This window comes from Eretmochelys imbricata, chromosome 20, assembly GCF_965152235.1.
Source record: "Eretmochelys imbricata isolate rEreImb1 chromosome 20, rEreImb1.hap1, whole genome shotgun sequence".
NCBI classification, from domain to species: Eukaryota; Metazoa; Chordata; order Testudines; family Cheloniidae; genus Eretmochelys; species Eretmochelys imbricata.
Genome location: NC_135591.1, coordinates 4,186,630 through 4,210,730, shown reverse-complemented (window position 1 = coordinate 4,210,730; position 24,101 = coordinate 4,186,630). Strand labels below are relative to the sequence as shown.

General features: G+C 50.6%; 2 protein-coding genes across 4 annotated transcripts; both read right to left on the bottom strand.

Annotated features, from left to right (window-relative positions):
* Window positions 1–54: 54 nt before the first annotated feature.
* Window positions 55–10,734, bottom strand: TSFM (Ts translation elongation factor, mitochondrial). 3 transcript variants are annotated; one of them, XR_013348463.1, is made up of 7 exons: window positions 10,614–10,734; window positions 10,023–10,157; window positions 4,352–4,480; window positions 3,807–3,929; window positions 2,874–2,958; window positions 1,320–1,884; window positions 55–264 (listed from the first exon to the last, which is right to left on the bottom strand). XR_013348463.1 is itself a non-coding variant. In XM_077838476.1 (6 exons), the coding sequence occupies exons 1-6, from the start codon at window positions 10,674–10,676 to the stop codon at window positions 1,466–1,468; spliced, it is 954 nt and encodes a 317-aa protein (XP_077694602.1). In that variant the 5' UTR covers window positions 10,677–10,734; the 3' UTR covers window positions 1,273–1,465. The 3 variants fall into 3 exon arrangements, 1 of the variants encoding a protein (XP_077694602.1); XR_013348462.1 differs by lacking the exon at window positions 55–264 and adding an exon at window positions 817–838; XM_077838476.1 differs by lacking the exon at window positions 55–264 and having other exon boundaries at window positions 1,273–1,884.
* A 1,342-nt stretch (window positions 10,735–12,076) lies between these two features.
* EEF1AKMT3 (EEF1A lysine methyltransferase 3) lies at window positions 12,077–14,841 on the bottom strand. The gene is made up of 3 exons (XM_077838571.1): window positions 14,608–14,841; window positions 13,492–13,603; window positions 12,077–12,955 (listed from the first exon to the last, which is right to left on the bottom strand). Exons 1-3 carry the CDS (start codon window positions 14,839–14,841, stop codon window positions 12,564–12,566), a joined length of 738 nt encoding a protein of 245 aa, XP_077694697.1. The 3' UTR covers window positions 12,077–12,563.
* Window positions 14,842–24,101: the final 9,260 nt, after the last annotated feature.

Genomic DNA, 24,101 nt, shown 5'->3' with positions numbered 1-24,101 from the left:
GCCAGGCACCCGGACTGCATTTCCGCTTCACCCATCCGGCCAACCGCCGGAAGCTGGAAAACAAAACACTACGTATCACTCGCTACTACAGCTTCCCAGCTTCAGCCACGATCTCAAACCTTTAGTGCTGTTGGCAGGACAACTGTACCTGCCGGCGTCTCCTCTCCTGAGGAACGCTTCCTGCAGGCGATGCTAGTTTGCAACCAGCAGAAAGTCCAGTTCTAGCCACTCTTCTGCCTGTAGCCCCTTCTCCACCTGGGACTTCTTAAAAAAAATAAAGATGTATCATATGAACTAGATGTTGTGCTTTGATGCTTCCTACCAAGCAAGCTGGGTGGACAAGTGTTTGGGTGAGCCATGCCCACCCGCCCTGCGGCTGGCACTTCATTCCCTAGTGTCCAGGTGGATTTCTCCTAGGACCTGCCAAGAAGGTCTTTTAACCCCCATTTCTTCAGCTTTGCCTCTGCCCATCTTGAGTCAAACAGAATCAAGACCCACCACTCCCAGCCTGCTGCTAGACCTCAGCAGCCAGGCATTTAACTGAGTCACCTGTGTACTGTAACCAAGTTACAAGCTCCCCAAGGCTGTGACATGTCACAGCTGCAGCCGGTAACAGATCAGACTCCCCCTTGGACACACCTAGCCAGAGATCTATTACAGGCTGAAAATTTCCTATATGCAAAGATTGTGGCCCCTTTATCACAGAGGAAGGTGGCAGTCCTGCATACAGGCCAAATACTCACTGCTGTTTGGGGTGGAAGCTTCTCCAGGTGGCTAGCCAAGCGCTGGGGCCTTGTTCCTAGTGAGCAGCGTACATGGCCCTGGTCAACTGCACCTGCTGAAGAAACAGCTTGTGCCCCTTAAGACATCACTCAGTTCCTGGTGGGACAGTGGGCCCAGGGGAAGGAACTGTTCTTCGGGAGGGTCTAAGCAACATGAGGCAACATGCCTGCCCTTGGGGAAAGAGAAGCTGCAGCCCTTTACTGTTACTGTCCAGGGGAGGGGGATGAGAGTGAAGGGACTAATCTGGTTTTGTGGGAATAGTTTAAGAGTAGGAGAGTCTGGGATCAGCAGATGGATATTGGTCTAAATGGTTAAACCTCAGAGGGTCTCTATCCTGGCCCAAAAGGGTTAAGATTATTTAAATATATACTCCAGCACATCTAGCCTGAACCATCAGCCGAGATTCAGCTGAGATCCAACGCTCCCTGCTGACTTCCCTAGAAACAAACAGGCCAGCCCATTTTATATAAAATGCCTGCAGATGCTTAGTACAGGACAGTTACCAAGGTCCTTTAATGCTTTGCAAAAAAAGTTACCTGTATTAAATGTCCAGCACATGAGATTAATTCATTATTGATCCCCTCTCATAATTATTTCCTTACTGATCCAATATGTAAATGCCCGGCCCCAGGCCGCAGAGGTGAGATTACGAAGAGTTTTCTTGTGTGAGACGTTGCTGTGTCTACTCTGCTTCTGGTATCTCTGTGTCCTCTCCACACTCAAACCGCACAAAGTCCAGCACAGACACGCCTTGGGGCTGCACGTACTGGCCCAGGGTAATGCTAGGGTCCAGCAAGAAAGGTTGGGCGAGCATTTTGGTTTCCATGTCTCCGCCAGGTTCATCCTCCAGAGATCCCACCGACAGAGGGGCCATTCCCACGACATGCTGACCCAGCCTCCGGCCTAGATCAGCAAGGTTTGACTTCTGGCTCTGCTCAGATGCTTGGCAGATCACTAAGGCACCGTACTTCCCAAGCACCATGTTAGGGAGGGAGGGATCAGCCGCTGGCAGTGCCCCATGGACGTAAGAGCCAATGTAGTAGGTCTCTGGTACTGCCACCCACGCAGCCCTCTTGACAGCCATGTTCTCCCCTAGTTTGCCTTTAAAAACCCAAAACGAGAACAGGTTTTATTTCATGGTTAAAGGTACAGATCAGGCTGAGGGTTCTGGGGCAGGGCATTTGCTGCAGCTTTCTGCCCTCTCCCCCACACCTTTAAGATGTCAGTTTCCTTGGTAGTTTTGCTGCTCAAGGAGCGTAAGGCTGGAGAGTTGTCTCAATATAGATACTAGGACTGTCCCCCTCCCGTGTATTTAAAAGCAGAAAACCCCTTCCTGTAAGAAAGGGAGCTTGGCTACTTTACCACTTACTGGAAATGTTAGGCTATTGCAGTGGTTCCCAGACTTGTTCTGCCGTTTGTGCGGGGAAAGCCCCTGGTGGGCCGGGCCAGTTTGTTTACCTGCCGTGTCCGCAGGTTCGGCCGATCGTGGCTCCCAGTGGCCGTGGTTCGCCGCTCCAGGCCCATAGGAGCGGCTGGAAGAGGTGGTCAGTACATCCCTTGGCCTGCACCGCTTCCAGCAGCTCCCATTGGCCTGGAGCAGCAAATCGAGGCCACTGGGAGCCGCGATCGGCCGAACGTGTGGATGCAGCAGGTAAAAAACCGGCCTGGCCCGCCAGGGGCTTTCCCCGCGCAAACGGCGGAACAAGTTTGGGAACCACTGAGTTATTGCAATGTACTGTAAGTCTAAAGGGATGCCCCACCTCAGAAAACTCCCTCTGAACTACTTTGCAGCAGTACTAGTTCTGAGAGCTTGTGAGCGGTTGTAGGACAGTTCCCAGAATTTAAAGGTCCCCAGTTGAGCCTCACTGCATCCTCAGTGCTGTCAGAAACACTGGCACAAGCAGTTTCCGTGAGGCTGGAAACGGACAAGATTCATGCCAGCCAGCCCCTCTGAACACAGGATAAAAGGTGGAATCCTCTCAGGGGAAAGGGTTTCTCAGTCAATCCCACACAAGAATGATGGAAGCCACACAAACAAACGCCTCCCTGATTTCTATCTTCTAACCAGCCTCTTACACTAGAGCGCTCACCTATAGTGAGAGCCAGCTGGTCACTGAGCAAACATCCAGCAGGCCCGGTCCGCAGTTGAGAAAGCTCAGCTGCCTTCATGAAATGCTGAAAGAGACGAGAGACAACAGATTACACTGCAAGCCCCCTGACTCTAGGAGAGTAGTAGCCCCCACCTAGCTACTCCAACAGACGCCTGATGTGGTGTATCCTCACACAGCACCGCCAGACGACCTCCTACTCAATCGACTTCTGTACATTGGAGATTACTCAGAACAAATTCCTCCAACACTTCAGCACATCCCCTAATTCCAACAAGGATTTTGAGACAGGATAGCTGCTTATCCCAGCAAAGTGGCTTGGCCGAATACTCATGATTGGGAAGGATGTCTTAGTCAGGCCAGCATCCGCGAGAATTCCACTTCAGTGAGATGCATTTAACGTAGTAAATCCACCTTCCCAAGGTCAACAGAAGAACTATTCCGTCAACCTAGCGCTGGCTACATGGAACTTAGGTCATCTTAACGATCTTGGTCAGGGGAGTGGCTTTTTTTTTTTTTTACACTCCTGAGCGAAGTAGCTGGGTCGATCTAATTTTCTCGTGTAGATTCACTCTAAGCCTACACTCAAAGTTTCGCTGATATAGCTATGTTGGTTAGGAGTGTAAAAAAAGTTACATCCCCGAGACAACATAACTGTAACATCGAAGTCTCAGGTGTAGACCCAACTGCACTGCTAGAAGTGTGCTTCAGTCGGCCTACAGTGTGTCTCCACTAGGGGGCTCTCCCAGCATTGCTATATTGGCAAAGGCATGCAGACAAAGCCAACATAGCTCTGTGGCTCAATAGCACTTCCCTACCTCATGGAGGTGTTGGGAGGAAAATATATTATTAAAGAGTGAGAGGTGGTCAGGTAACGGGGGGAGGATATAAGTACTTTCGATAGATCTCTCTCACCTTGGTATATGTGGTTAACTGGTCTTTAGCGCCTTGATGGTGGAACATTGTCCCAGTTGCTGCTTGTTGAACTAACTGTTGAAATTTGGCATTTCTGGCCACAAAGTCTGTCTCACAATTCACCTGGTAGAGAAACAAAGCTGATTATTCTGAAGTCATTGTCTGACAGCTGCCATTCCACTTAAGGGGTGGCCGTTACAGCAGTCAGAGCTGCTATCCGGGAAGTCAGCGACAGAAATAAGCCCTCCAGCTTTTCAGAACAGGAACTCCCTGTGGCTATTACTATTCTATTTAGGACAGACTGAGGGTCTTTTCCTGCTTCTGCAGTTTAAAGGAATCCCTTTAGAATCATTCATGCCAGACATTCTCTATTAATCATGATTTGACTAGACAAATTTGTCTATTTAATATTTTAACCAAGATAAACTCCCAGCTGCAAGATTTGAACTTATGCACACAGGCCAGCTCAAGGGATAGGGGAAGCGACTCACTCTATCCCATGAGCCCAAGGAAAGGGTCCCCCACACACTAGCGGAGGAGCTTACCTCCACCATAACTGCCGCGTTCCCCTCCTGCAGCAGCCCGATAAGGCCTTCTTTTGTCTTCCTGCCCTGTAGTTTGGAAGCTTTGCTCCATCCCTCCTTTTGGGCCTGCTCATGCAGCCAGGCTTCAGCCTTTGAAGACAAAACCAAGATGAACCCAACAAAAGTCAGTTCAGAGACTAAACTTTCTCCTAGACCTAAGCTTTGTAATACTGAAAGTGGAAAAGTCACCTCACAGGAGAGACCGTAATGGTCAGACCACGTCCTAATGGTTCCACAAAACACAAGAAACCCAAGCCAACATGACACTGACCAGCTGTGTGGTACTGTCACATTTGGGATAATTATTTGCAGTGCCATTATAGATATGTTGGTCCCAGAATATGAGAGAGACAAAGTAATATCTTTTATTGGACCAACTTTTGTTGATGGAAGGTACAAGCTTTTGCGCTACACAGAGTTCTTCAGGTCTGGGGAAGAAAGCAAGAGCGTCTGAGCTAAATACAAGTTGGGACAGATTGTTAAGCAAGAGGAGTAACGCATGTTGGAGGGGGTCTCTTGAAATGAAGTGGGCAATTGGGGGTTAGATTCTTATGTATAAAGGGTTTGAAGTGGGCAATTAAGGGGCGCAGCAGTGAGGTGTGTTACAAATTGTTGCAATGAGCCATTATACCAGCATCCCCGGTAAGTCCATGGCTTTTGGTGGCTAGCAGAGTTATGAATTTAAGTTCCCAGGCTTGCCTTTTGAAGGTGTTGGGCAGGTTTCCCTTGGGGACAGTACCGAAAGATCAGATATGGAGTAATCACTTTGTAACAAGTTGTCCAGTGGCACCTTAAAGACTAACAGATTTATTTGGGCATAGGTTTTCGTGGGTAAAAAACCACTTCTTCAGATTTCAGAGTAACAGCCGTGTTAGTCTGTATTCGCAAAAAGAAAAGGAGTACTTGTGGCACCTTAGAGACTAACCAATTTATTTGAGCATAAGCTTTCGTGAGCTACAGCTCACTTCATTGGATGCTACACTTTCCACAGTATGCATCCGATGAAGTGAGCTGTAGCTCACGAAAGCTTATGCTCAAATAAATTGGTTAGTCTCTAAGGTGCCACAAGTACTCCTTTTCTTTTCTTTTCTTCTTCAGATGCATCTGAAGAAGTGGTTTTTTACCCCCGAAAGCTTATGCCCAAATAAATCTGTTAGTCTTTAAGGTGCCACCAGACTCCTTGTTGTTTTTGTGGATGCAGATTAACACGGCTATCCCCTGATACTTTGTAAAAAGTGTTCACCCACAGGTGATATGGTGCTTTTGTCTTATACCATTTTTCTGGGCGAGTTCATTCGAGAGTTCATTCGAGAGCTGAGTATCATAGAATCATAGAATCATAGAATATCAGGGTTGGAAGGGACCCCTGAAGGTCATCTAGTCCAACCCCCTGCTCGAAGCAGGACCAATTCCCAGTTAAATCATCCCAGCCAGGGCTTTGTCAAGCCTGACCTTAAAAACTTCCAAGGAAGGAGATTCCACCACCTCCCTAGGCAACGCATTCCAGTGTTTCACCACCCTCTTAGTGAAAAAGTTTTTCCTAATATCCAATCTAAACCTCCCCCACTGCAACTTGAGGCCATTACTCCTCGTTCTGTCATCTGCTACCATTGAGAACAGTCTAGAGCCATCCTCTTTGGAACCCCCTTTCAGGTAGTTGAAAGCAGCTATCAAATCCCCCCTCATTCTTCTCTTCTGCAGGCTAAACAATCCCAGCTCCCTCAGCCTCTCCTCATAAGTCATGTGTTCTAGACCCCTAATCATTTTTGTTGCCCTTCGCTGGACTCTCTCCAATTTATCCACATCCTTCTTGTAGTGTGGGGCCCAAAACTGGACACAGTACTCCAGATGAGGCCTCACCAATGTCGAATAGAGGGGGACGATCACGTCCCTCGATCTGCTCGCTATGCCCCTACGTATACATCCCAAAATGCCATTGGCCTTCTTGGCAACAAGGGCACACTGCTGACTCATATCCAGCTTCTCGTCCACTGTCACCCCTAGGTCCTTTTCCGCAGAACTGCTGCCTAGCCATTCGGTCCCTAGTCTGTAGCGGTGCATTGGATTCTTCCGTCCTAAGTGCAGGACCCTGCACTTATCCTTATTGAACCTCATCAGATTTCTTTTGGCCCAATCCTCCAATTTGTCTAGGTCCTTCTGTATCCTATCCCTCCCCTCCAGCGTATCTACCACTCCTCCCAGTTTAGTATCGTCCGCAAATTTGCTGAGAGTGCAATCCACACCATCCTCCAGATCATTTATGAAGATATTGAACAAAACCGGCCCCAGGACCGACCCCTGGGGCACTCCACTTGACACCGGCTGCCAACTAGACATGGAGCCATTGATCACTACCCGTTGAGCCCGACAATCTAGCCAGCTTTCTACCCACCCTATAGTGCATTCATCCAGCCCATACTTCCTTAACTTGCTGACAAGAATACTGTGGGAGACCGTGTCAAAAGCTTTGCTAAAGTCAAGAAACAATACATCCACTGCTTTCCCTTCATCCACAGAACCAGTAATCTCATGATAAAAGGCGATTAGATTAGTCAGGCATGACCTTCCCTTGGTGAATCCATGCTGGCTCTTCCTGATCACTTTCCTTTCATGCAAGTACTTCAAGATTGATTCTTTGAGGACCTGCTCCATGATTTTTCCAGGGACTGAGGTGAGGCTGACTGGCCTGTAGTTCCCAGGATCCTCCTCCTTCCCTTTTTTAAAGATTGGCACTACATTAGCCTTTTTCCAGTCATCCGGGACTTCCCCGGTTCGCCACGAGTTTTCAAAGATAATGGCCAATGGCTCTGCAATCACAGCCGCCAATTCCTTCAGCACTCTCGGATGCAACTCGTCCGGCCCCATGGACTTGTGCACGTCCAGCTTTTCTAAATAGTCCCTAACCACCTCTATCTCCACAGAGGGCTGGCCATCTCTTCCCCATTTTGTGATGCCCAGCGTAGCAGTCTGGGAGCTGACCTTGTTAGTGAAAACAGAGGCAAAAAAAGCATTGAGTACATTAGCTTTTTCCACATCCTCTGTCACTAGGTTGCCTCCCTCATTCAGTAAGGGTCCCACACTTTCCTTGGCTTTCTTCTTGTTGCCAACATACCTGAAGAAACCCTTCTTGTTACTCTTGACATCTCTCGCTAGCTGCAGCTCCAGGTGCGATTTGGCCCTCCTGATTTCATTCCTACATGCCCGAGCAATATTTTTATACTCTTCCCTGGTCATATGTCCAACCTTCCACTTCTTGTAAGCTTCTTTTTTATGTTTAAGATCCGCTAGGATTTCACCGTTAAGCCAAGCCGGTCGCCTGCCATATTTACTATTCTTTCGACTCATCGGGATGGTTTGTCCCTGTAACCTCAACAGGGATTCCTTGAAATACAGCCAGCTCTCCTGGACTCCTTTCCCCTTCAAGTTAGTCCCCCAGGGGATCCTGGCCATCCGTTCCCTGAGGGAGTCGAAGTCTGCTTTCCTGAAGTCCAGGGTCCGTATCCTGCTGCTTACCTTTCTTCCCTGCGTCAGGATCCTGAACTCAACCAACTCATGGTCACTGCCTCCCAGATTCCCATCCACTTTTGCTTCCCCCACTAATTCTACCTGGTTTGTGAGCAGCAGGTCAAGAAAAGCGCCCCCCCTAGTTGGCTCCTCTAGCACTTGCACCAGGAAATTGTCCCCTACGCTTTCCAAAAACTTCCTGGATTGTCTATGCACCGCAGTATTGCTCTCCCAGCAGATATCAGGAAAATTAAAGTCACCCATGAGAATCAGGGCATGCGATCTAGTAGCTTCCGTGAGCTGCCAGAAGAAAGCCTCATCTACCTCATCCCCCTGGTACGGTGGTCTATAGCAGACTCCCACCACTACATCACTCTTGTTGCACACACTTCTAAACTTAATCCAGAGACACTCAGGTTTTTCTACAGTTTCGTACCGGAGCTCTGAGCAGTCATACTGCTCCCTTACATACAGTGCTACTCCCCCACCTTTTCTGCCCTGCCTGTCCTTCCTGAACAGTTTATAACCATCCATGACAGTACTCCAGTCATGTGAGTTATCCCACCAAGTCTCTGTGATTCCAATCACATCATAGTTCCTTGACATTACCAGGACCTCCAGGTAATTGGTAATTGGTTTCACCCATCTAATTGTTAGGGGGGTATTTGATGCACTGGATGGGGTACAGCACATGTTACAACAGGCATATGTAGGACCCATGAATCTTGAAAGGTATGTTGGGGAGTGTTGATCATTGTAGCAGTGGAGATGTGTCTGCAGATTTTGCACCTGTTGTTCTCGCAGGGTCTGGTGCTGCTTTGAGTTGGTGTGTCCTGGTCTGTGGGGAGCTTGCTTCTGATGAAGAGTTTGCCAAGGCTGGAGGGTTGTTTGAAGGCCAGAAGAGGGGGTTCAGGAAACATTTCTTTCAGGACATGGTCCCCATCAAGTATGGGTTGTACTTGTTTGATGATAACCTGTAGCAGTTCCAGCGTGGGATAGCAGGTAACTAGGGGGGTGAAGTCAGTGCGTTTCTTTTTCTTGTATTGATGCAGGTTCTTCCAGGGTATGTGGGTGGCCCTTTCCATGATATGATCTACTTTGCTGATGAAGTGTTCTTGTTTAGCGAAGGCAAATTTAAGTGTGTTTAGGTGCGTATCCCAGACTTTCTTTTTGGAGCAAATTGTGTGGTAACTGAGTGGCTGGCCGCAGATAACAGATTTTTTTGGTGTGTCTGGGGTGGTTGCTTTGCATGGTGATCAGTGGCTTCTTGTATAGCATTGTTAGTAGGATCCCACTGTTGAAGCTGACTGTGGTGTCCAGGAAGCTGATGTTGGTGTGGGTGTGCTCTAGAGCGAGTTTGATGGATGAGTGGTGGGTGCTGAAGTTGTGGTAGAAATTAAGGGAATTTAGATCTTTGCCCAGAGGATGAAAATATAATCCAAGTACCTCAGGTATATTGTTCGTTTTGTGGTGCATTTTTCCAGAAATTCCTCCTTGAGGTGGTCCATGAAGAGGATGGTAAAGTCGGAAGCAACACCAGTACCCCTTGCTGTTCCCCTGGTTTGGACAGTGTTGTTAAATGTGATGTTCTTGGGAGCGAGGATGACATCGATGAGTTTGGCAATATGTTTTGAGTGGATTTCCAAACATCTCTAATACATACAAGATAATGCACAACGTCTTCTTTCTGACCTTCTGCCCCTGATCTACTTATGCCTTGAGAGCAGGAAACTAAATTCCCCATGCATCTTTCTGTGTCAGCTTGTACAGCTATAGAGATCACAACATTATCCAGACCTTTCTAAAAATCAAGACCTTGATGATCAATTTCCGGAGAGAGTCCTACATAATGATTACAACAGAAACGCAATTAAACCTATTACCTTGGTATCTATGCACCATCTCCTTTACTATGGACTGAGGTAAGTAAGAGAAACCACTCAGTTTTAAATATATCCTTCCTTTGTTTTTATACACCTGCATGCAGTGAGTTGCCCTCCCTCTCCAAAGTAGAAATTCTAGTCTCATCTCATTCAGATTAACATTTTGAAAGAAGCTAAGGGAGTTAGGTACCCAAATCCCACTGACATTCAGTGCAACGTCAGGGTGAAGTTCAAGCAGCTCTCACCTGTTTGGAGTCGCCACTGAACTTCTCTAAGGCTGTCTTACAATTCACGAAGGAATAACCGGTTTTCTTCCTGAGCTTCACCAGCAGCTCCTTATCCGCTGCAAATGCACGGAGACCAGTGTGAAAGAGACAGACCTGCCAGCAGGGAGGAGATAAAGTTGAAGTCACCTGCATGCTAAAGCAAGGGGGTAAGGAACAGCCTCACGCATGCGATCAAAGCCCAGCCCTGCTGTCTATCTCAGCGTTGACGGAGGTCAGCCCCCTACCCTGTAACCCCTTCCTCTCATTTGCTCCCCAAGGCTACATGCGCCTTACTGCCTCCCACCCACCCTGCTGCTCGTTGATGCACAGGCTCAGGAGGGGCCCGCACAAGGCCCTCGGCCTGGGGCAGCATGTGGCTGCAATGACAGCCCCGGGACGCCTCATCCCAGGGGTCTCCCGGCGCCTCCCACTCGCGGGGGGGGGGGGGGGGGCGCTACCCCGAGTCGGGAACCCAGGCGTCCTGCCCCGCCCCAGGAGCCAGGATAGGCTAGAGGGGGAGGGACCAGCTCCTGGGGGCGGGGGAAGGAGAAGGCCCCGGCCCCCCCTCACCGGCCGCGGTCGGGCCCCCCCGCGCAGGGGGCCGCAAACTCCGGTCAGCGCCGCCCGCTGCATCCTGGGGCCGGCCGCCACGGCGCGCACGTTATACGTCACACGCCGCGCAGCCTATAGGCGCCGGCGCGAGCCGCCAGCCCAAGGGCGCGTGCGCAAGAGGGGCCTCCGCCACCCCACCGATCGCGTCGGCGCCGTGAAGCCTCGCGCAGCCGATTGGCCGTCGCGGAGGGTGACGACGGAAGCCAATGGCAGGGAGGCGGGGGAGGGAACGAGCCGTTTCATTGGCGGCTGGAGCAGGGAGGGCGGGACAACGGACCTTCTCTTCATTTACATCTCCCACCCCCAAAGGCTACCCTGCCCCCCTCCTCCCTGTACCTCCAGCCCATGCCCCTCCCACCTGGGGAACCCAGGAGTCCTGCCTCCCCTCCCCTCCCCCAGCCAGGAATGGAACCCAGGAGTCCTGCCTCCCAGACCCTCCCTCATTGGCCTCCCCTCCCAGGATTGCCCCGAAGGCCAGCCATAGAACCCAGGAGTCCTGCCTCCCCTCCCCCAGCCAGGAGTGGAACCCAGGAGTCCCGCCTCCCCTCCCAGGATTGCCCCGAAGGCCAGCCATAGAACCCAGGAGTCCTGCCTCCCCTCCCAGGATTGCCCCGAAGACCAGCCATAGAACCCAGGAGTCCTGAGGCCCCATCCTCTAGCCTGTGCTCTCCCCTTCATGACCAATTAACCCTAGAAAGGGAGGGTGCAGCAAAGCCTGGCCCATAGCATGCTGGGGGCCAACTGCTCATTGCCCTGCTGGAGTCATATCGGCCCCGTGTAACACACTCAGGCTGCCTGCAGGGTGGAGTGAATCGGTGCAAGTCCTCTTGCCTCAGCTCTTCCCGTGTGCGTTGTGACAAAACCCGCCTGCTATACACACAGATATGCCCGTTTGATAGAGCCCCAAGGCTTTCTCCCGGAAGGGAACATTTCTATGTAGTTTTAAGGTAGGTAGTCAGGTTCCAGAGTAGCAGCCGTGCTAGTCTATGTTCGCAAAAAGAAAAGGAGTACTTGTGGCACCTTAGAGACTTGGAAAGCACCACCCATGCGGGGTAAAAGTGAAGGGTGTACAGAGGGGTAGCCAAGAAAGTGCCCCTCCTCCCTGGAAAGTGGCTGGGCGTGGGGCAGAGGCTGAGGGCAGTTCCTACAGCACGTGCAACCTTTAAGACACTGAGTGCTCACGCATCTATTTCTACTTAAATAAAACCCAAGGGAGAGCCTTCATTACCTCTTGAGAGAAGAAATGTATCCTGCACATAAGCAGAGCTGCATTGCCACCTAGAGGTCCAGAGCCTAACCCAAGACAACGTGTGTTTGTACAAAATGGTTTGTAGTCATTTACAGTTTGATTTTAACTCTTTTTCCCATCCCCACAATTCCCAAGGAGGCGCGACACATGAAATACACCTTTAATTCAAATATGAAAGCAATGAAAAAAATATATTTAGCCAAATTATAGGAACAAGGCACCGTGGTGTCTCTTAAGAGACGTTTAATGCTCTTGGTGGTTTCAAGTCACTTGGTTGCTTCAGTGGCAGAAGGGAATTTGGCTTGGAAGGCCAGGGTTCCAGGGATGGGCCTAAAACAGCCATCCTCTTAAAGATCTTGGCTTTTAAAACTTCCACTGACAGTAAGAAACTCTGTCTCCAGGTCTGGGGCAAAGCTAAAACCGAGCTTCTCTCCCCAGCTTGAGGGTGGTGGTGGTAACATCTTGGGTCCATATTGCTGGCAGAACGGAGGAATCTGGCCCTCTGCATCCTTAGCTAGGCAGAGTCAGCACCCATGCTGTGTACTCCATTTTGGCTGCTGGTGGCTCACTCAGCTGGGATCATGGCTCTCAGTTTGGAAAAGCCAAAGGCCATGTTGTGTCTGTCCCTTTCCAGCCAGGGAGAAAGGTCTGCCCTAACCTCAGCTATTCTGCTTGCTGGTGACTCTATATATGTTAATATTCTCATTTTCATCTCTATAGGCCAGTTCTGAAGTGAAGTGCAGCGGGAGCAGTGCCTCGTAGAACACATCTGTGCTGTGTTCCTGCCGCATTTTGGAAGACAGGTAGATGGTTGAATGAGGGCCACAGAGGTGCTGGAGGGTCTTGATTAGCAAAGGGTACGTGTCTTTCAGGTAGACTATGTCTGCGCCCAGGATGAAGTCATAGTCTCTCAGGAACTCCTTGTGGTCCAGACCCCAAGACAGAGCACAAACTTTGGCCCGAGCCGAATGCTCTGCTGGCACATTCTTTTGGACGTTCTCCTGTATCTGCTCCAAAGCCAGAGGGAGATCTGTGATGGTTACATCTCCTCCTGGAAAAGACAAGAGCAACCCAGAAGGCGTGGGTGTTGGTTAGGAGAATCAAACCCTCCCGGTATGCATTATCCAGACATTGCAGGATTTTCATTGGTTTCCCGGATGCACGACCATGCAACAGACCCATTTGTCCCATCCCCAGGCTGTCTATACATACTAGCTAACGCAGGGATAGACGAGGCCCAGCATGCTGAGCCTGCAGCTGCCATCCTCTTTAACCTTCAGGCTGTACTAAATATGGGGGCAGCTGTAATCTTTGCCACCCTGTATGCAGATGAGGCCCTTGGACTTCCACGAAGCTGCTAATTCCATCTTTATATTAGGAAAGTTGGGCACACCTGTGAGCTTTCGCCAGCAGGCTAGTTAAAAAAACAATCAATAGGTCTCTCTGTACAGTGTGTCTGCATCAGGTCCCATTTAGGGAGTTAGACTATGGTGATAGGTAGTTTAGAAATGCCACAGATCAGATGCATGACTACCCCCCCCCCCCCGCCCCCATGCTTCAGCTCCGTTGTCAAGCAACTGTACCTACCGAGCAGGGTGGCAAGGATGCCAACGATGCCCGTCCCAGCGCCCAGCTCAATCACCTTCTTGCCCCGGAAGTTGAGCTTTTGCTTCTCAAAATATTTACACAGGGTTAGAGCCTTCAGCGCAGAGACACAGATGGAGAATGGGGCCATCCGGTGATATACAGGACAAGAGAACAAAAGCATAAGGGAGACAGATCCTCTTGCACTGACTCTTAATTGACAGATTTAGGGAGAAACTTTCCCTCCAGAGTGGTTATTTCTTAATGACCTGTTACAGGGCTTCTTGCACCTGTCTTTGAAGTATTGGCCACTGACAAAGATGGGATTCTAAATTAGATGGGCCACAGGTCTAACCTTCCATGGAAGCTCCTAAAATGGACAAAAAGAAAAGGAGTACTTGTGGCACCTTAGAGACTAACCAATTTATTTGAGCATAAGCTTTCGTGAGCTACAGCTCACTTCAGATCCGATGAAGTGAGCTGTAGCTCACGAAAGCTTATGCTCAAATAAATTGGTTAGTCTCTAAGGTGCCACAAGTACTCCTTTTCTTTTTGCGAATACAGACTAACACGGCTGCTACTCTGAAACCTAAAATAGACAGGATTTGCAGCGGGAGAACAGGAACTTTGGGGTAGACAGAGGAACAGTTGAGAGTCTACAGCTTCCCAAGGCCAGGGACATCTCCGGAGCCACACAGAGAGCCCCCACTTTATCTGATGAACCTGCTGCTCCCCATGAATGGGGGCACCAAGACGCCCTACAGGCACTGGGGGACACACCTCCACTTTGTGCTGAGCCCCCACCAGTCCCCACTCCGTGTGCTGTGGGATGCCCCATCCCCAGAGCTCAAAGGTTTCCAGCCAACTCCCACGTTCCAGCTCTCCCCACCTCCTTGCCAAACATCCTATCTCCCCCCCACTTTCCCCCTCCATCCCTGCTCCCACCACCTCCAAGCCAGCCCTCCCCAGAGCCTCCTAATCTCGCAGCTAATCCTCCCCCTGTACTTTAGGGCATCCACCCCCCCACACACACTGCATCCATCTCCCAATCCCCCCTGCACCCAGCCCCCACATTTCACCCGCCCTCCCCACCGGGCTCCTCTGCATCCTGCCCCTCACCGCCTCCCAGACGGGCGCTGCCACCCCGAGCCGGCCCCCGTGGTGCTGGGCGATGGTTAACACGTGGCCGCAGAAGCTGAAGCAGGTCTCCTCGGGGAAGTCGTCGGCGAAGAGCCCGACCTCCCGGGGGAACACGGCCTCCAGCCCCTCGGGGGCGGCCTCCGGCGGCTCCCGGCCCGCCACCGCCCCGCCGACCTCCACGTGGCAGAAAGGCGGCTGCCTGGACGCAGCCATCTTGAGGCGCCCCCGCCCCCTGATTGGATAGGCGGGGCCAACCTGCTGCTCCCATTGGAGGAAGGGCTCCGGGGGGGAGGAGCCTAGCCCTGCTCACCTGGGGCAGGTGAGTGGTCCATCATGGGCTGCTGCCGTTTCTAGGCATTTGTTTCCATGGGGCGTCATCACTGGCATCCAAGTGACTTGGGACACCGAAGGGCCGGGCCTGGCCAGCCCCACTGCCCCGAGAAGTAGCAGCTGAGTGGGGCACAGAGTGGGGAAGGGCCCTTGCGACATTGGCATCCACTTATTATTAATTATGATCATGGTAGCGACAAGGAGACACAGCCCAGGATCGCATTGGGCTAGGTGCTGTACAAGCACCGACCAAAAGACGCTCTTTTCCCTAGGGAGCTTACAATCTATTTTCCATCAGCTGCACGGTCAGCCCTGAATGTTCAAAAATCAAAAGTCACCCCTTCCCTGCTCCCCAAAAATCATGATATTGGCTTAAAAATCACAAGAATGTTTTCACAAAATAGAAAACATTGGGTTCTTTTTATTTGCCTTCTGGCTTCTGAGTCTTTTGGTTACTCTCGGAGCACAATCTCTGCATCCAAAGGCGTTGGAAAATTGCTTTTCTCAGAATCATAGAATTGGAAAGGACCTCGATATGTCATCTAGTCCAGTCTCCTGCACTCATGGCAGGACTAAATATTATTTAGACCATCCCTGACAGGTGTTTGTCTAACCTGCTCTTAAAAATCCCCAATGATGGAGATTCCACCACCTCCCTGAGCAATTTATTCCAGTGCTTCACCACCCTGACAGTCCAACCTAAACCACCCTTCCTGCAATTTAAGCCCATTGCTTCTTGTCCTATCCTCAGAGGTTAAGAAGAACAATTTTTCTCCCTCCTCCTTGTCACAACTTTTTATGTACCTGAAAACTGTTATCATGTCCCCTCTCAGTCTTCTCTTCTCCAGACTAAACAAACCCAATTTCTTCAATCTTCTCTCATAGATCATGATTTCTAGACCTTTAATAATTTTTGTTGCTCTTCTCTGGACTTTCTCCAGTTTGTCCACACCTTTCCTGAAATGTGGTGCCCAGAACTAGACAGAATACTCCAGCCTAATCAGTGTGGAGTAGAGCGGGAGAATTACTTGTCATGTCTGGCTTACAACATTCCTGCTAATACAACCCAGAATGATGTTCGCTTTTTTTGCAACAGTGTTATACTGTTGACTCATGTTTAGCTTATGATCCACTTAGGGTGACCAGATGTCCCAATTTTATAAGGACAGTCCCAATTTTTGGGTCTTTTTCTTATATCGGCTCCTATTACCTCCCACACCCGTCCCAATTTTTCACACTTGCGGTCTGGTCACCCTAGATCCACTATGACCCCCAGATCCCTTTCCACAGTACTCCTTCCTGGACAGTTATTTCCCATTTTGACAGGTTTCAGAGTAGCAGCCGTGTGAGTCTGTATCCATAAAAAGAAAAGGAGGACTTGTGGCACCTTAGAGACTAGCAAATTTATTAGAGCATAAGCTTTCGTGAGCTACAGCTCACTTCATCGTATGTGTGCAGCTGATTGTTCCTTCCTAAGTGGAGTACTTTGCATTTGTCCGTATGGAATTTCATCCTATTTACTTCAAACCATTTCTCCAGTTTGTCCAGATCCTTCTGAATTATAATCTTATCCTCCAAAGCAGTAGTTCTCAATCGGGGTCCAGGGCCCACTAGGGTGCCTCAAGCAGGGTTTTTTTGTTTTTGTTTTTTTGGGGGGGGTTGGGGGGGGCTCCAAGCAGGGCCAGCATTAGACTCGCTGCGGCCCAAGGCAGAAAGCCGAAGCCTCACTGCATGGGGCTGAAGCCCTGGTCCCTGAGCCCCGTCACCCAGGGCTGAAGCTGGAGCCTGAGCAATGTAGCTTTGTGGGGGCCCCTGTGGCATGGGGGCCCCAGGCAATTGACCTGCTTGCTACCCTGCTAATGCCGGCCCTGGCTTTTATATGCAGAAAACCAGTGATTATGGCACAAGTGGGCCGTGGAGTTTTTTATAGCATGTTGGAGGAGTGGGGGGGCTCAGAAAGAAAAAAGTTGAGAACCTCTGCTCCAAAGCACTTGCAACCCCTCCCAGCTTGGTATTGTCCGCAAACATTATAAATGTACTCTCTATGTCATCATCTAGATCATTGATGATGATATTGAACAGAACCGGACCCAGAACTGATCCCTGCAGGACCCAACTCGTTATGTCCTTCCAGCATGACTGTGAACCACTGATAACTACTGTCTGGGAATGGTGTTCCAACCAGTTATGCACCCACCTTATAGTAGCTCCATCTAGATCTCCTCTCCCCCCCACCCCCCGCAGTGAAAGCTGAATGTTGCCTGCAATCTCTTGATTCTAGTAGTTGGAAGTTTAAGACCAACACCAAGTATCATGAGACTCATGATTAAATTGCAAGAGTCGGCAACGCCACACCTGCAATTGCATTAGAGGCATGAGTACGCCGATTGGCCCCAGATGTTCAGTTTGCAGGGACCAAAATGCATGTGTAAATTGCACCTGTGAAGAAATGAGGATGTTGGCGGTGCCATCCTTTTGAATGGCCCCCTTAAACACAGGGAGTCTGTAGCAGCACCAGGAAGAGAGCCCCAATCTCCTGATCCCAACTCTACTGCCCAGTGCACAAGACCTCCTACCTTTCTCATGCAGCAGAGAAGAAGAGGAAACAGAGGGAGGCAAGGCTCATTTTGCCCTGTTTTAAAGCACAGAGTGGTTGGCAGAGCCAGGAATTGAAGCTTGATCTCCCCAGTCCCTTAACCACAAGGTTGTCATTCCTTTCTAACACTGCTGCCAGCTCATGCAGGTGATGTGACTGTGGTTTTGCGGCGATGTTAATCCAAGTATCAGAGGGGTAGCTGTGTTCATCCGTATCCACAAAAACAATGAGGAGTCTGGTGGCGCCCTAAAGTCGAACAGATTTATTTGGGCATAAGCTTTCGTGGGTAAAAAAACCCCACTTCTTCAGATGCATGGAGTGAAAATTACAGATGCAGGCATAATATATACTGATATTTATATATTTGTAATATATTTATGCCTGCATCTGTAATTTTCACTCCATGCATCTGAAGAAGCTGGGTATTTTTACCCACGAAAGCTTATGCCCAAATAAATCTGTTCGTCTTTAGGGCGCCACTGGACTCCTTGTTGTTTTTGATGTTAATCAACAGAGTCTGTGGGGTTCTCCCTCTGCATCCTCCTCTTGAAATTAAACAGCACAGAGACTCCGAAAAGGCAGGAGGCTCTGGCCTTGGAGCTGGGATGAAGGTGTTGGCCTGGAGCTGACAGGTATCTATGCTAAAGCATTATGGATGAGATTTCCAAAACTGTCTTGGGAATGTGGCTTCTCAAGTCCCATTGGCTGGGGCACTAGTGGAAGAGGGGGGCCTCACCTTGTTTAGGGATACATCTGAACTTTGGGATGTTTATCTGAAGCGTCACTTGCGGTCCTCAGACCCATTTCTGTGTGACTCGGATCAGAGAGCAGGAACCGCACACTACCTGCGACATCTCATTCTCCAGGGGAAGCCACCCACGTCCTCTGCTGAGCCATGGCGGGGGATAATGCCACCACTCGACGCACATTGCAGTTAAATGTTAACCCAGCAGGGCAATGCTTAGGGACCCCTGCTTCCAAACAGCCAGCCCGGCTTGTTTGGGTGATATAATTCGGTCAGTTAAACAGCCAGGGAGCTAATGATCAGCTACCCTCTAGGCCTCTAGCCTCATAGTAGATCCCACGTGACATCTGGATCCTCATTGTTTTCCCATGCTTACCAGGGACGTCTGTTCCAGGCTCAGCCCACACTCTCACAGCATCCCATGTCTGTCCAGTGAGGGACACACCCACAATCTCTGCAGATCACGGTGGGACCCAGGGCTAACTACATTGGGGTGCTTTCCCCATCTGCAGGCTCTGTTCCAGTCACACATCCCAGGTTCACGGTGCAAATCACTTCCTGGTCTTTATGCCACGGAGAGTGCATCCGAAATCCCACATGCCAGCACCAAACTCATCTTGTATCTGGTGAGGACATTTAGTTCTGTGTAATGAGATCTGAATTAATGTTGTCTAGTGCTGGGAAAGTGGCTTGATGGGGGCTTATCACGGAAGGAATCAGAACTGGGGATGGGGTCGGTGTCAAACTCTCCGACTGGGTAACAGGATTTGCTGCTTCTTCAAGAGAGGACACAGCCCTGGGCATCAGTCCCGGGAACAAGGGACCTGGATCAGACCCCTAGTCCATCTAGCCCCATAGCCTGTCTCTGACAGTGGCCAGCACCGGATGCACCAGAGGATGGTATAAGAAACCCACAGTAGCAGATGTGGGCTCATCTGCCTCCCACATTAGGTCTTATCCTGATCTCTATCGCTAGCGGCTTAAGCCTGAAGTGTGAGGTTTGATATCCCTTCCATATTCTTGTTATGAATTCTTGTTGAATCTTGCCAACTTTTGGCCTCAACAACATCCAGTGATCATGAGTTCCATAGGCTAAGTGCACACAGTGTGAAAAAAATTATTTCTTTTAATCCGTGATGACATTTCCACCTTTTAGCTTAATTAAATGTCTCCTTATTCTTGTGCTATGAGACAGGGAGAACAGCAGCTAGCTCCCAATCTACCTTCTCTAGACCAGTCATTATTTATAGTTTCCCCTTTTATCTAAAGTAAATAGAGACCAGGGACCAGTTTGCAGGCACATGCCTCTGGGCAAGCCAACAGGGTTTACAATTTGCAACCCAAAGACTTCCTAAACTCTCATGTGCCTCTTGCTACGCCTGCCATGTGTGGCTGAGCCATCTTGAGAGCCGTCCAAAGTGGGGAGCAGTGGGGAGAAGGAGCTGAATTCCCCATTCTTTCTTTCCCTTTGTAGAGCTGGGGAATAGCAACGGCTGAGCGAGACCAGCCCAGGCTTCATCAGGTCAGCGTTGAGAGCAAACAGAAGTCCCAGTACTGTTTCTGCTAGCTTGCAAACACACCGACGCCGTCACTAGAGAGACCCCTGCCGCCCTTGTGTTCGCTCACCCACAGCTTCTTGGAGCACACGAGGCTGATGGTCGTACGAGGGTCCGTTACTCTTTAACTACGTCCTTTTCGCTTCTTGACGGAGGAGCCAGGCTCCTTATTCACTGGCCCCGAAGTGCGTCAGAGCCACGGGTCGCTGGAGTGTCCTGCAGCAGCTCTTTGGCTGCTAACGCTTCCGTCGCTAATGTGGGTGATAAGCTTGTGCCAGTGGCCACGGCCATGGTGCCAATGAAAAACCCACGTTACAGGAAACCCAGGACTGCCAACTTCTTGCAGGTGCTGTGGTTAGGCAGGGGAAAGTTTCCTAATGTTCCCTGGGGATTCTGCAGTCTCCATGAGAAACACAGGCTCAAGGCGCCAGGTGCCTTTCCTTGTCAGTCAATGGCTCAGGGCTCTCCCTGGCTACATTAGCAACCTGAGTTTAGCTTCTTGTGGGCCACCCATGCAGTTGGGCTCCCCGCATTTGGGTGCCTGGAAAGCCACTGTGTGGTTTGCCTGTGAATTATGGTGTCTGCTCAAGGGAAGCTCGGTTCAGCACAGCAGATGTTGTTAAGAACCGAGGTACATTGTGGGACATGCTGAGAAAGTGACTCTCTTGTCACCGGCAGTGTTCCAACAGGGCTATGGGATGGAGTGGGATGGGATTTGGGCGAGTCTCAAGGGAAACTCCAGAAAACTTCCAGAACCTCACAAAGAGTGTCCAGGCCGGAGGTTGATCGCTCATCGGCTCAAGGATGCGAAAAGGAAGCAGCCACCTTCTCCATCACGATTCAGCTGCTTTATGGGGGTGCAGGGGTGGGGCAGCGCCTGTCTTCCCAGATTTGCCCAATCTGATGAGCACTCCGTGCCTCACTGCCCCGTGTTTCTACGTTGGCCCAGGTCCCATGGCCCCCGCTTCCTCTGCACCTTGTGCAAGGAGCATTTCCCGTAGAGGGCGTGCCTCTTCCACGCTACCATGGGCCCTTTGCCCAAAACGCCTTTCTCTGAACGGAAGCCCTGCTTTCAAGTCCAGCAACACGAACAGCCAGGAAGTGCCCCACATCTGCACTGGATTCTAGGATCTCGCAGAGTCTGTGAATGCTCTCTACCCATGAGTCACCTCAGTTACCATGAAGTAGAGGAGGATACCATTTTGACCACAAAGGCTTGTTGCACAACCCCACAGCTGGTGAGTTCCCGTTCCTGTCAATATGTCAGGACTCCTTGAATGCTGAGGCTACCCTTCTTCTTCCAGGAAGCCCCAAAAACTACAGCAAAAGGCCTCGGATGAAGTTCTGAGAGAGGAAGAAACTTCCCGTCTGGGTCCCAGCAGAGAGATCACAAGAAAGATGTGGGGTTATGGCAAAATCCATCCCATGACAATGTGGTTCTCCTGGCAATGGAAGGCTTGTGCAAGGACCCCGAAAAGGAAGACCAGTTTGGTATAGCAACCAGGTAACTCCCTTATCCACAGTTAAATGTTCCTGTCATACACGCACACAGAAATGATCGTCTTCAGAGCATCCCAGGCTGGGCCATAAGTCTCTCTGCTGTACAGTGCACCTGTTTGCTTCTGCTGCAATGTCATAAAAGCTGCTCAGGGTGACAGCCATGTGGGGAGGAGAGGGATTGATGGGGAGCCCCTATATATCCTTGGGAAAGCAGAAAGAGAAATTTATTTCTTCCCATATCCATCAGGCTGGAGCAGCCCCATGTATCGGCCCTGAGACACCCGAGAGGGGAGATGACAGAGCTGGGAAGATGGCTGGGGAGATAATTTCAACCTGTTCTCAAATGCCTACCTACTTCGGAGCTGGGACTTCCCCACAGACATGGGAACACTGAATTTCCCCGTTGGATCAGCCCACTGGTCCATCTAGTTCAGTGCCCTGACTCTAACCATGCTTAATACTTGATACCACAGGAGAAAGTGTCACACACATACAAAACGCACCTAGCCATTTGTACAAAATTCCTTCCTGACCCTGCTGTGATCAGTCTGTGCCCCACTGTAGCATGAGAATTGGTTACTCCACTCTTCTCACAACTGCAAACTTTGACCTAGCCCACAAAATTCTGTCACATCGCTGTTAGTAATGAGAATCCTAGATCCTCTGTGGGGGTTTCAAGAGAACACTGCAAAAGTTGCCCCATCTCAAATACTTCCTGCTTTAGGAGCCAGGATATCATTTTTGTGCCCAGTGCACCAGTATTTCACCATGGATGAATTTGTACTGGGACTGATGAGAAATAATTGGGAATCACCCAGTTTGAGCCCTGCACCCTGTTTGGATAGAACCAGCATTTAATTAACTTTGGAGCCAGGGTGGTACGGAACGTGCCATTTCAGGATGAAACGTCCAGCGCAGAACCATGCAGACTACGCAATTCCTCCTGCCTGGATTCCCAGTACAGTGGTGTGCACCAACCCCAATGTGTATTCGTGTCCCTCTGACACACCAAGAGACACTCAGCAGGTTGCTTTTCAGAGCCTCAGAGGGCAGAAATGAGCTCTGTCAGATCCTGGTTATTTAAAAAGAATTAAATAAAGCTGCTTTCGAGATTGTCTGCCAGGTATATGGCACATCTGGGCTCGGGCAGTGAGTGACAGAGTGAGGACACAAATCAATCAGTTCTCCCTGGCAGCGCTGTCCTGGTTCATTGTTGGCTCTGCCACTTCCTCACTGTGTGAGCTCCCATCTCTGGGCCTCAATTTTGCCAGGGGAAGCTGTGAGGTTTGCTTCATTAATTGTTTGTAAAGCGCTTTCAGGTGTGAGGAAAGGGATCCAGGCCATACAAAGAGCTATCAAAAACGAGGCAAGGCAGGAGCCGGCAGCCTTTGTCCTTTGCAAAATCCTACCCAAATCCCCCATTTCCTCCAAATTCTTAGGCATTTTGCTAATTGCTCATTAATTTGAAAAGATGTGAACAGCCAAAAGCCCAAGGGGCATGACTCATAATTATCTTCAAGCCCAAAATTCCCCCTATGGATTGGTTTCCAGTAATGTCCTGGCCACATCCCATGTGTCAACCAGTGGGAAGATGTGTGTGTCTGTGTTTGTGTGTGTGTGTGTGTGTGGGGAGGGGACGTTCCTTTTAATTGCATCTCTTCCTCTTTTACTCTCATTGTATATCTCTGTTTCTCACCCCTCTGTGGGCTGGTTCCCAGACCTAGGCCACATCCAAGCTGCCCATGGTCAGATCTGATCTGTAACTAAGCTCCAGCCCTGGTTGTCTGCATGAGCAAATTCTGTAGCTGTGATTCACCAGCTCGTGCAGCTTCGCCAGTGGTAGCCAGATGGAGCAGATGACATGGTGATAAAAACACATGTACCTTCTTGAATCTACAGCTTCCTCCGTTGCTACCTTCGGTGGAGCTGCAGCTACGGGTTTGTCCACACCGGCAAGTTACAGCGTGACAACTTTCTGTGTCAGGGGTGTGAAAAAACACCCTCCCCCCGAGCACAGCAAAAAGTGCCAGTGTAGACAGTGCACCCCTTGTGTAGCTACACCCGCCGCGACCACACAAGGCACGTTAAAGTGTAGAACCGCCATACTGGGTCCAACCAAAGGTCCATCTAACCCAGTATCCTGTCTTCTGACAGTAGCCAGTGCCAGGTGCCCCAGAGGGAATGAACAGAACACGTCACCATCAAGTGATTCAAGAGTCAGGGGGCTCACTGGGTTTGGGGTCAGTAGGATGAGGGTCGGTGGATCAATGATTTGGGCTGGGAGTCAGTGGGGCTGGCAGTTGGAGGTCAGTAGGATGGAGGTTGGAGGGTCAGTGGGATGGAGGTTGGGGGGCTCAGTGGGGTGGGGCTGGGGGTCAGTAGGATGGGGGTTGGGGGGATCAGTGGGGGGGGGCTGGGGGTCAGTAGGATGGGGGTTGGGGTCAGTGGGTGGGGCTGGGGTGGGGCTGCGGGGTCAGTGGGATGGAGGTTGGGGGGCTCAGTGTGGGGGTCAGTGGGGTAGGGCTGGGGGTCAGTGGAATGGAGGTTGGGGGGCTCAGTGGAGGGGTCAGTGGGCGGGGCTGGGGTGGAGGCTGGGGGTCAGTAGGATGGGGGTTGGGGGTTCAGTGGGCGGGGCTGGGGCTCAGAGGGGCGGGGTTGGGGGGGTCAGTGGGCGGGGCGGGGGAGACGTCAGGTGACACCGGCCCGCGTGGCCAAGGCCTAGCTGGGCGGGGGCGAGGCTGGGCCG

Coding starts and splice junctions, on each gene's coding strand:
- TSFM (XM_077838476.1), bottom strand. CDS start 10,676: ATGCAGCGGGCGGCGCTGACCGGAGTTTGCGGCCCCCTGCGCGGGGGG. Junction 4,481..10,022: donor TCAGTGGCGACTCCAAACAG/GTGAGAGCTGCT, acceptor TTGTCTTCAAAG/GCTGAAGCCTGGCTGCATGA. Junction 3,930..4,351: donor ACGCGGCAGTTATGGTGGAG/GTAAGCTCCTCC, acceptor TTTCTCTACCAG/GTGAATTGTGAGACAGACTT.
- EEF1AKMT3 (XM_077838571.1), bottom strand. CDS start 14,841: ATGGCTGCGTCCAGGCAGCCGCCTTTCTGCCACGTGGAGGTCGGCGGG. Junction 13,604..14,607: donor CAGCGCCCGTCTGGGAGGCG/GTGAGGGGCAGG, acceptor TCTGCGCTGAAG/GCTCTAACCCTGTGTAAATA. Junction 12,956..13,491: donor CATCCTTGCCACCCTGCTCG/GTAGGTACAGTT, acceptor TGTCTTTTCCAG/GAGGAGATGTAACCATCACA.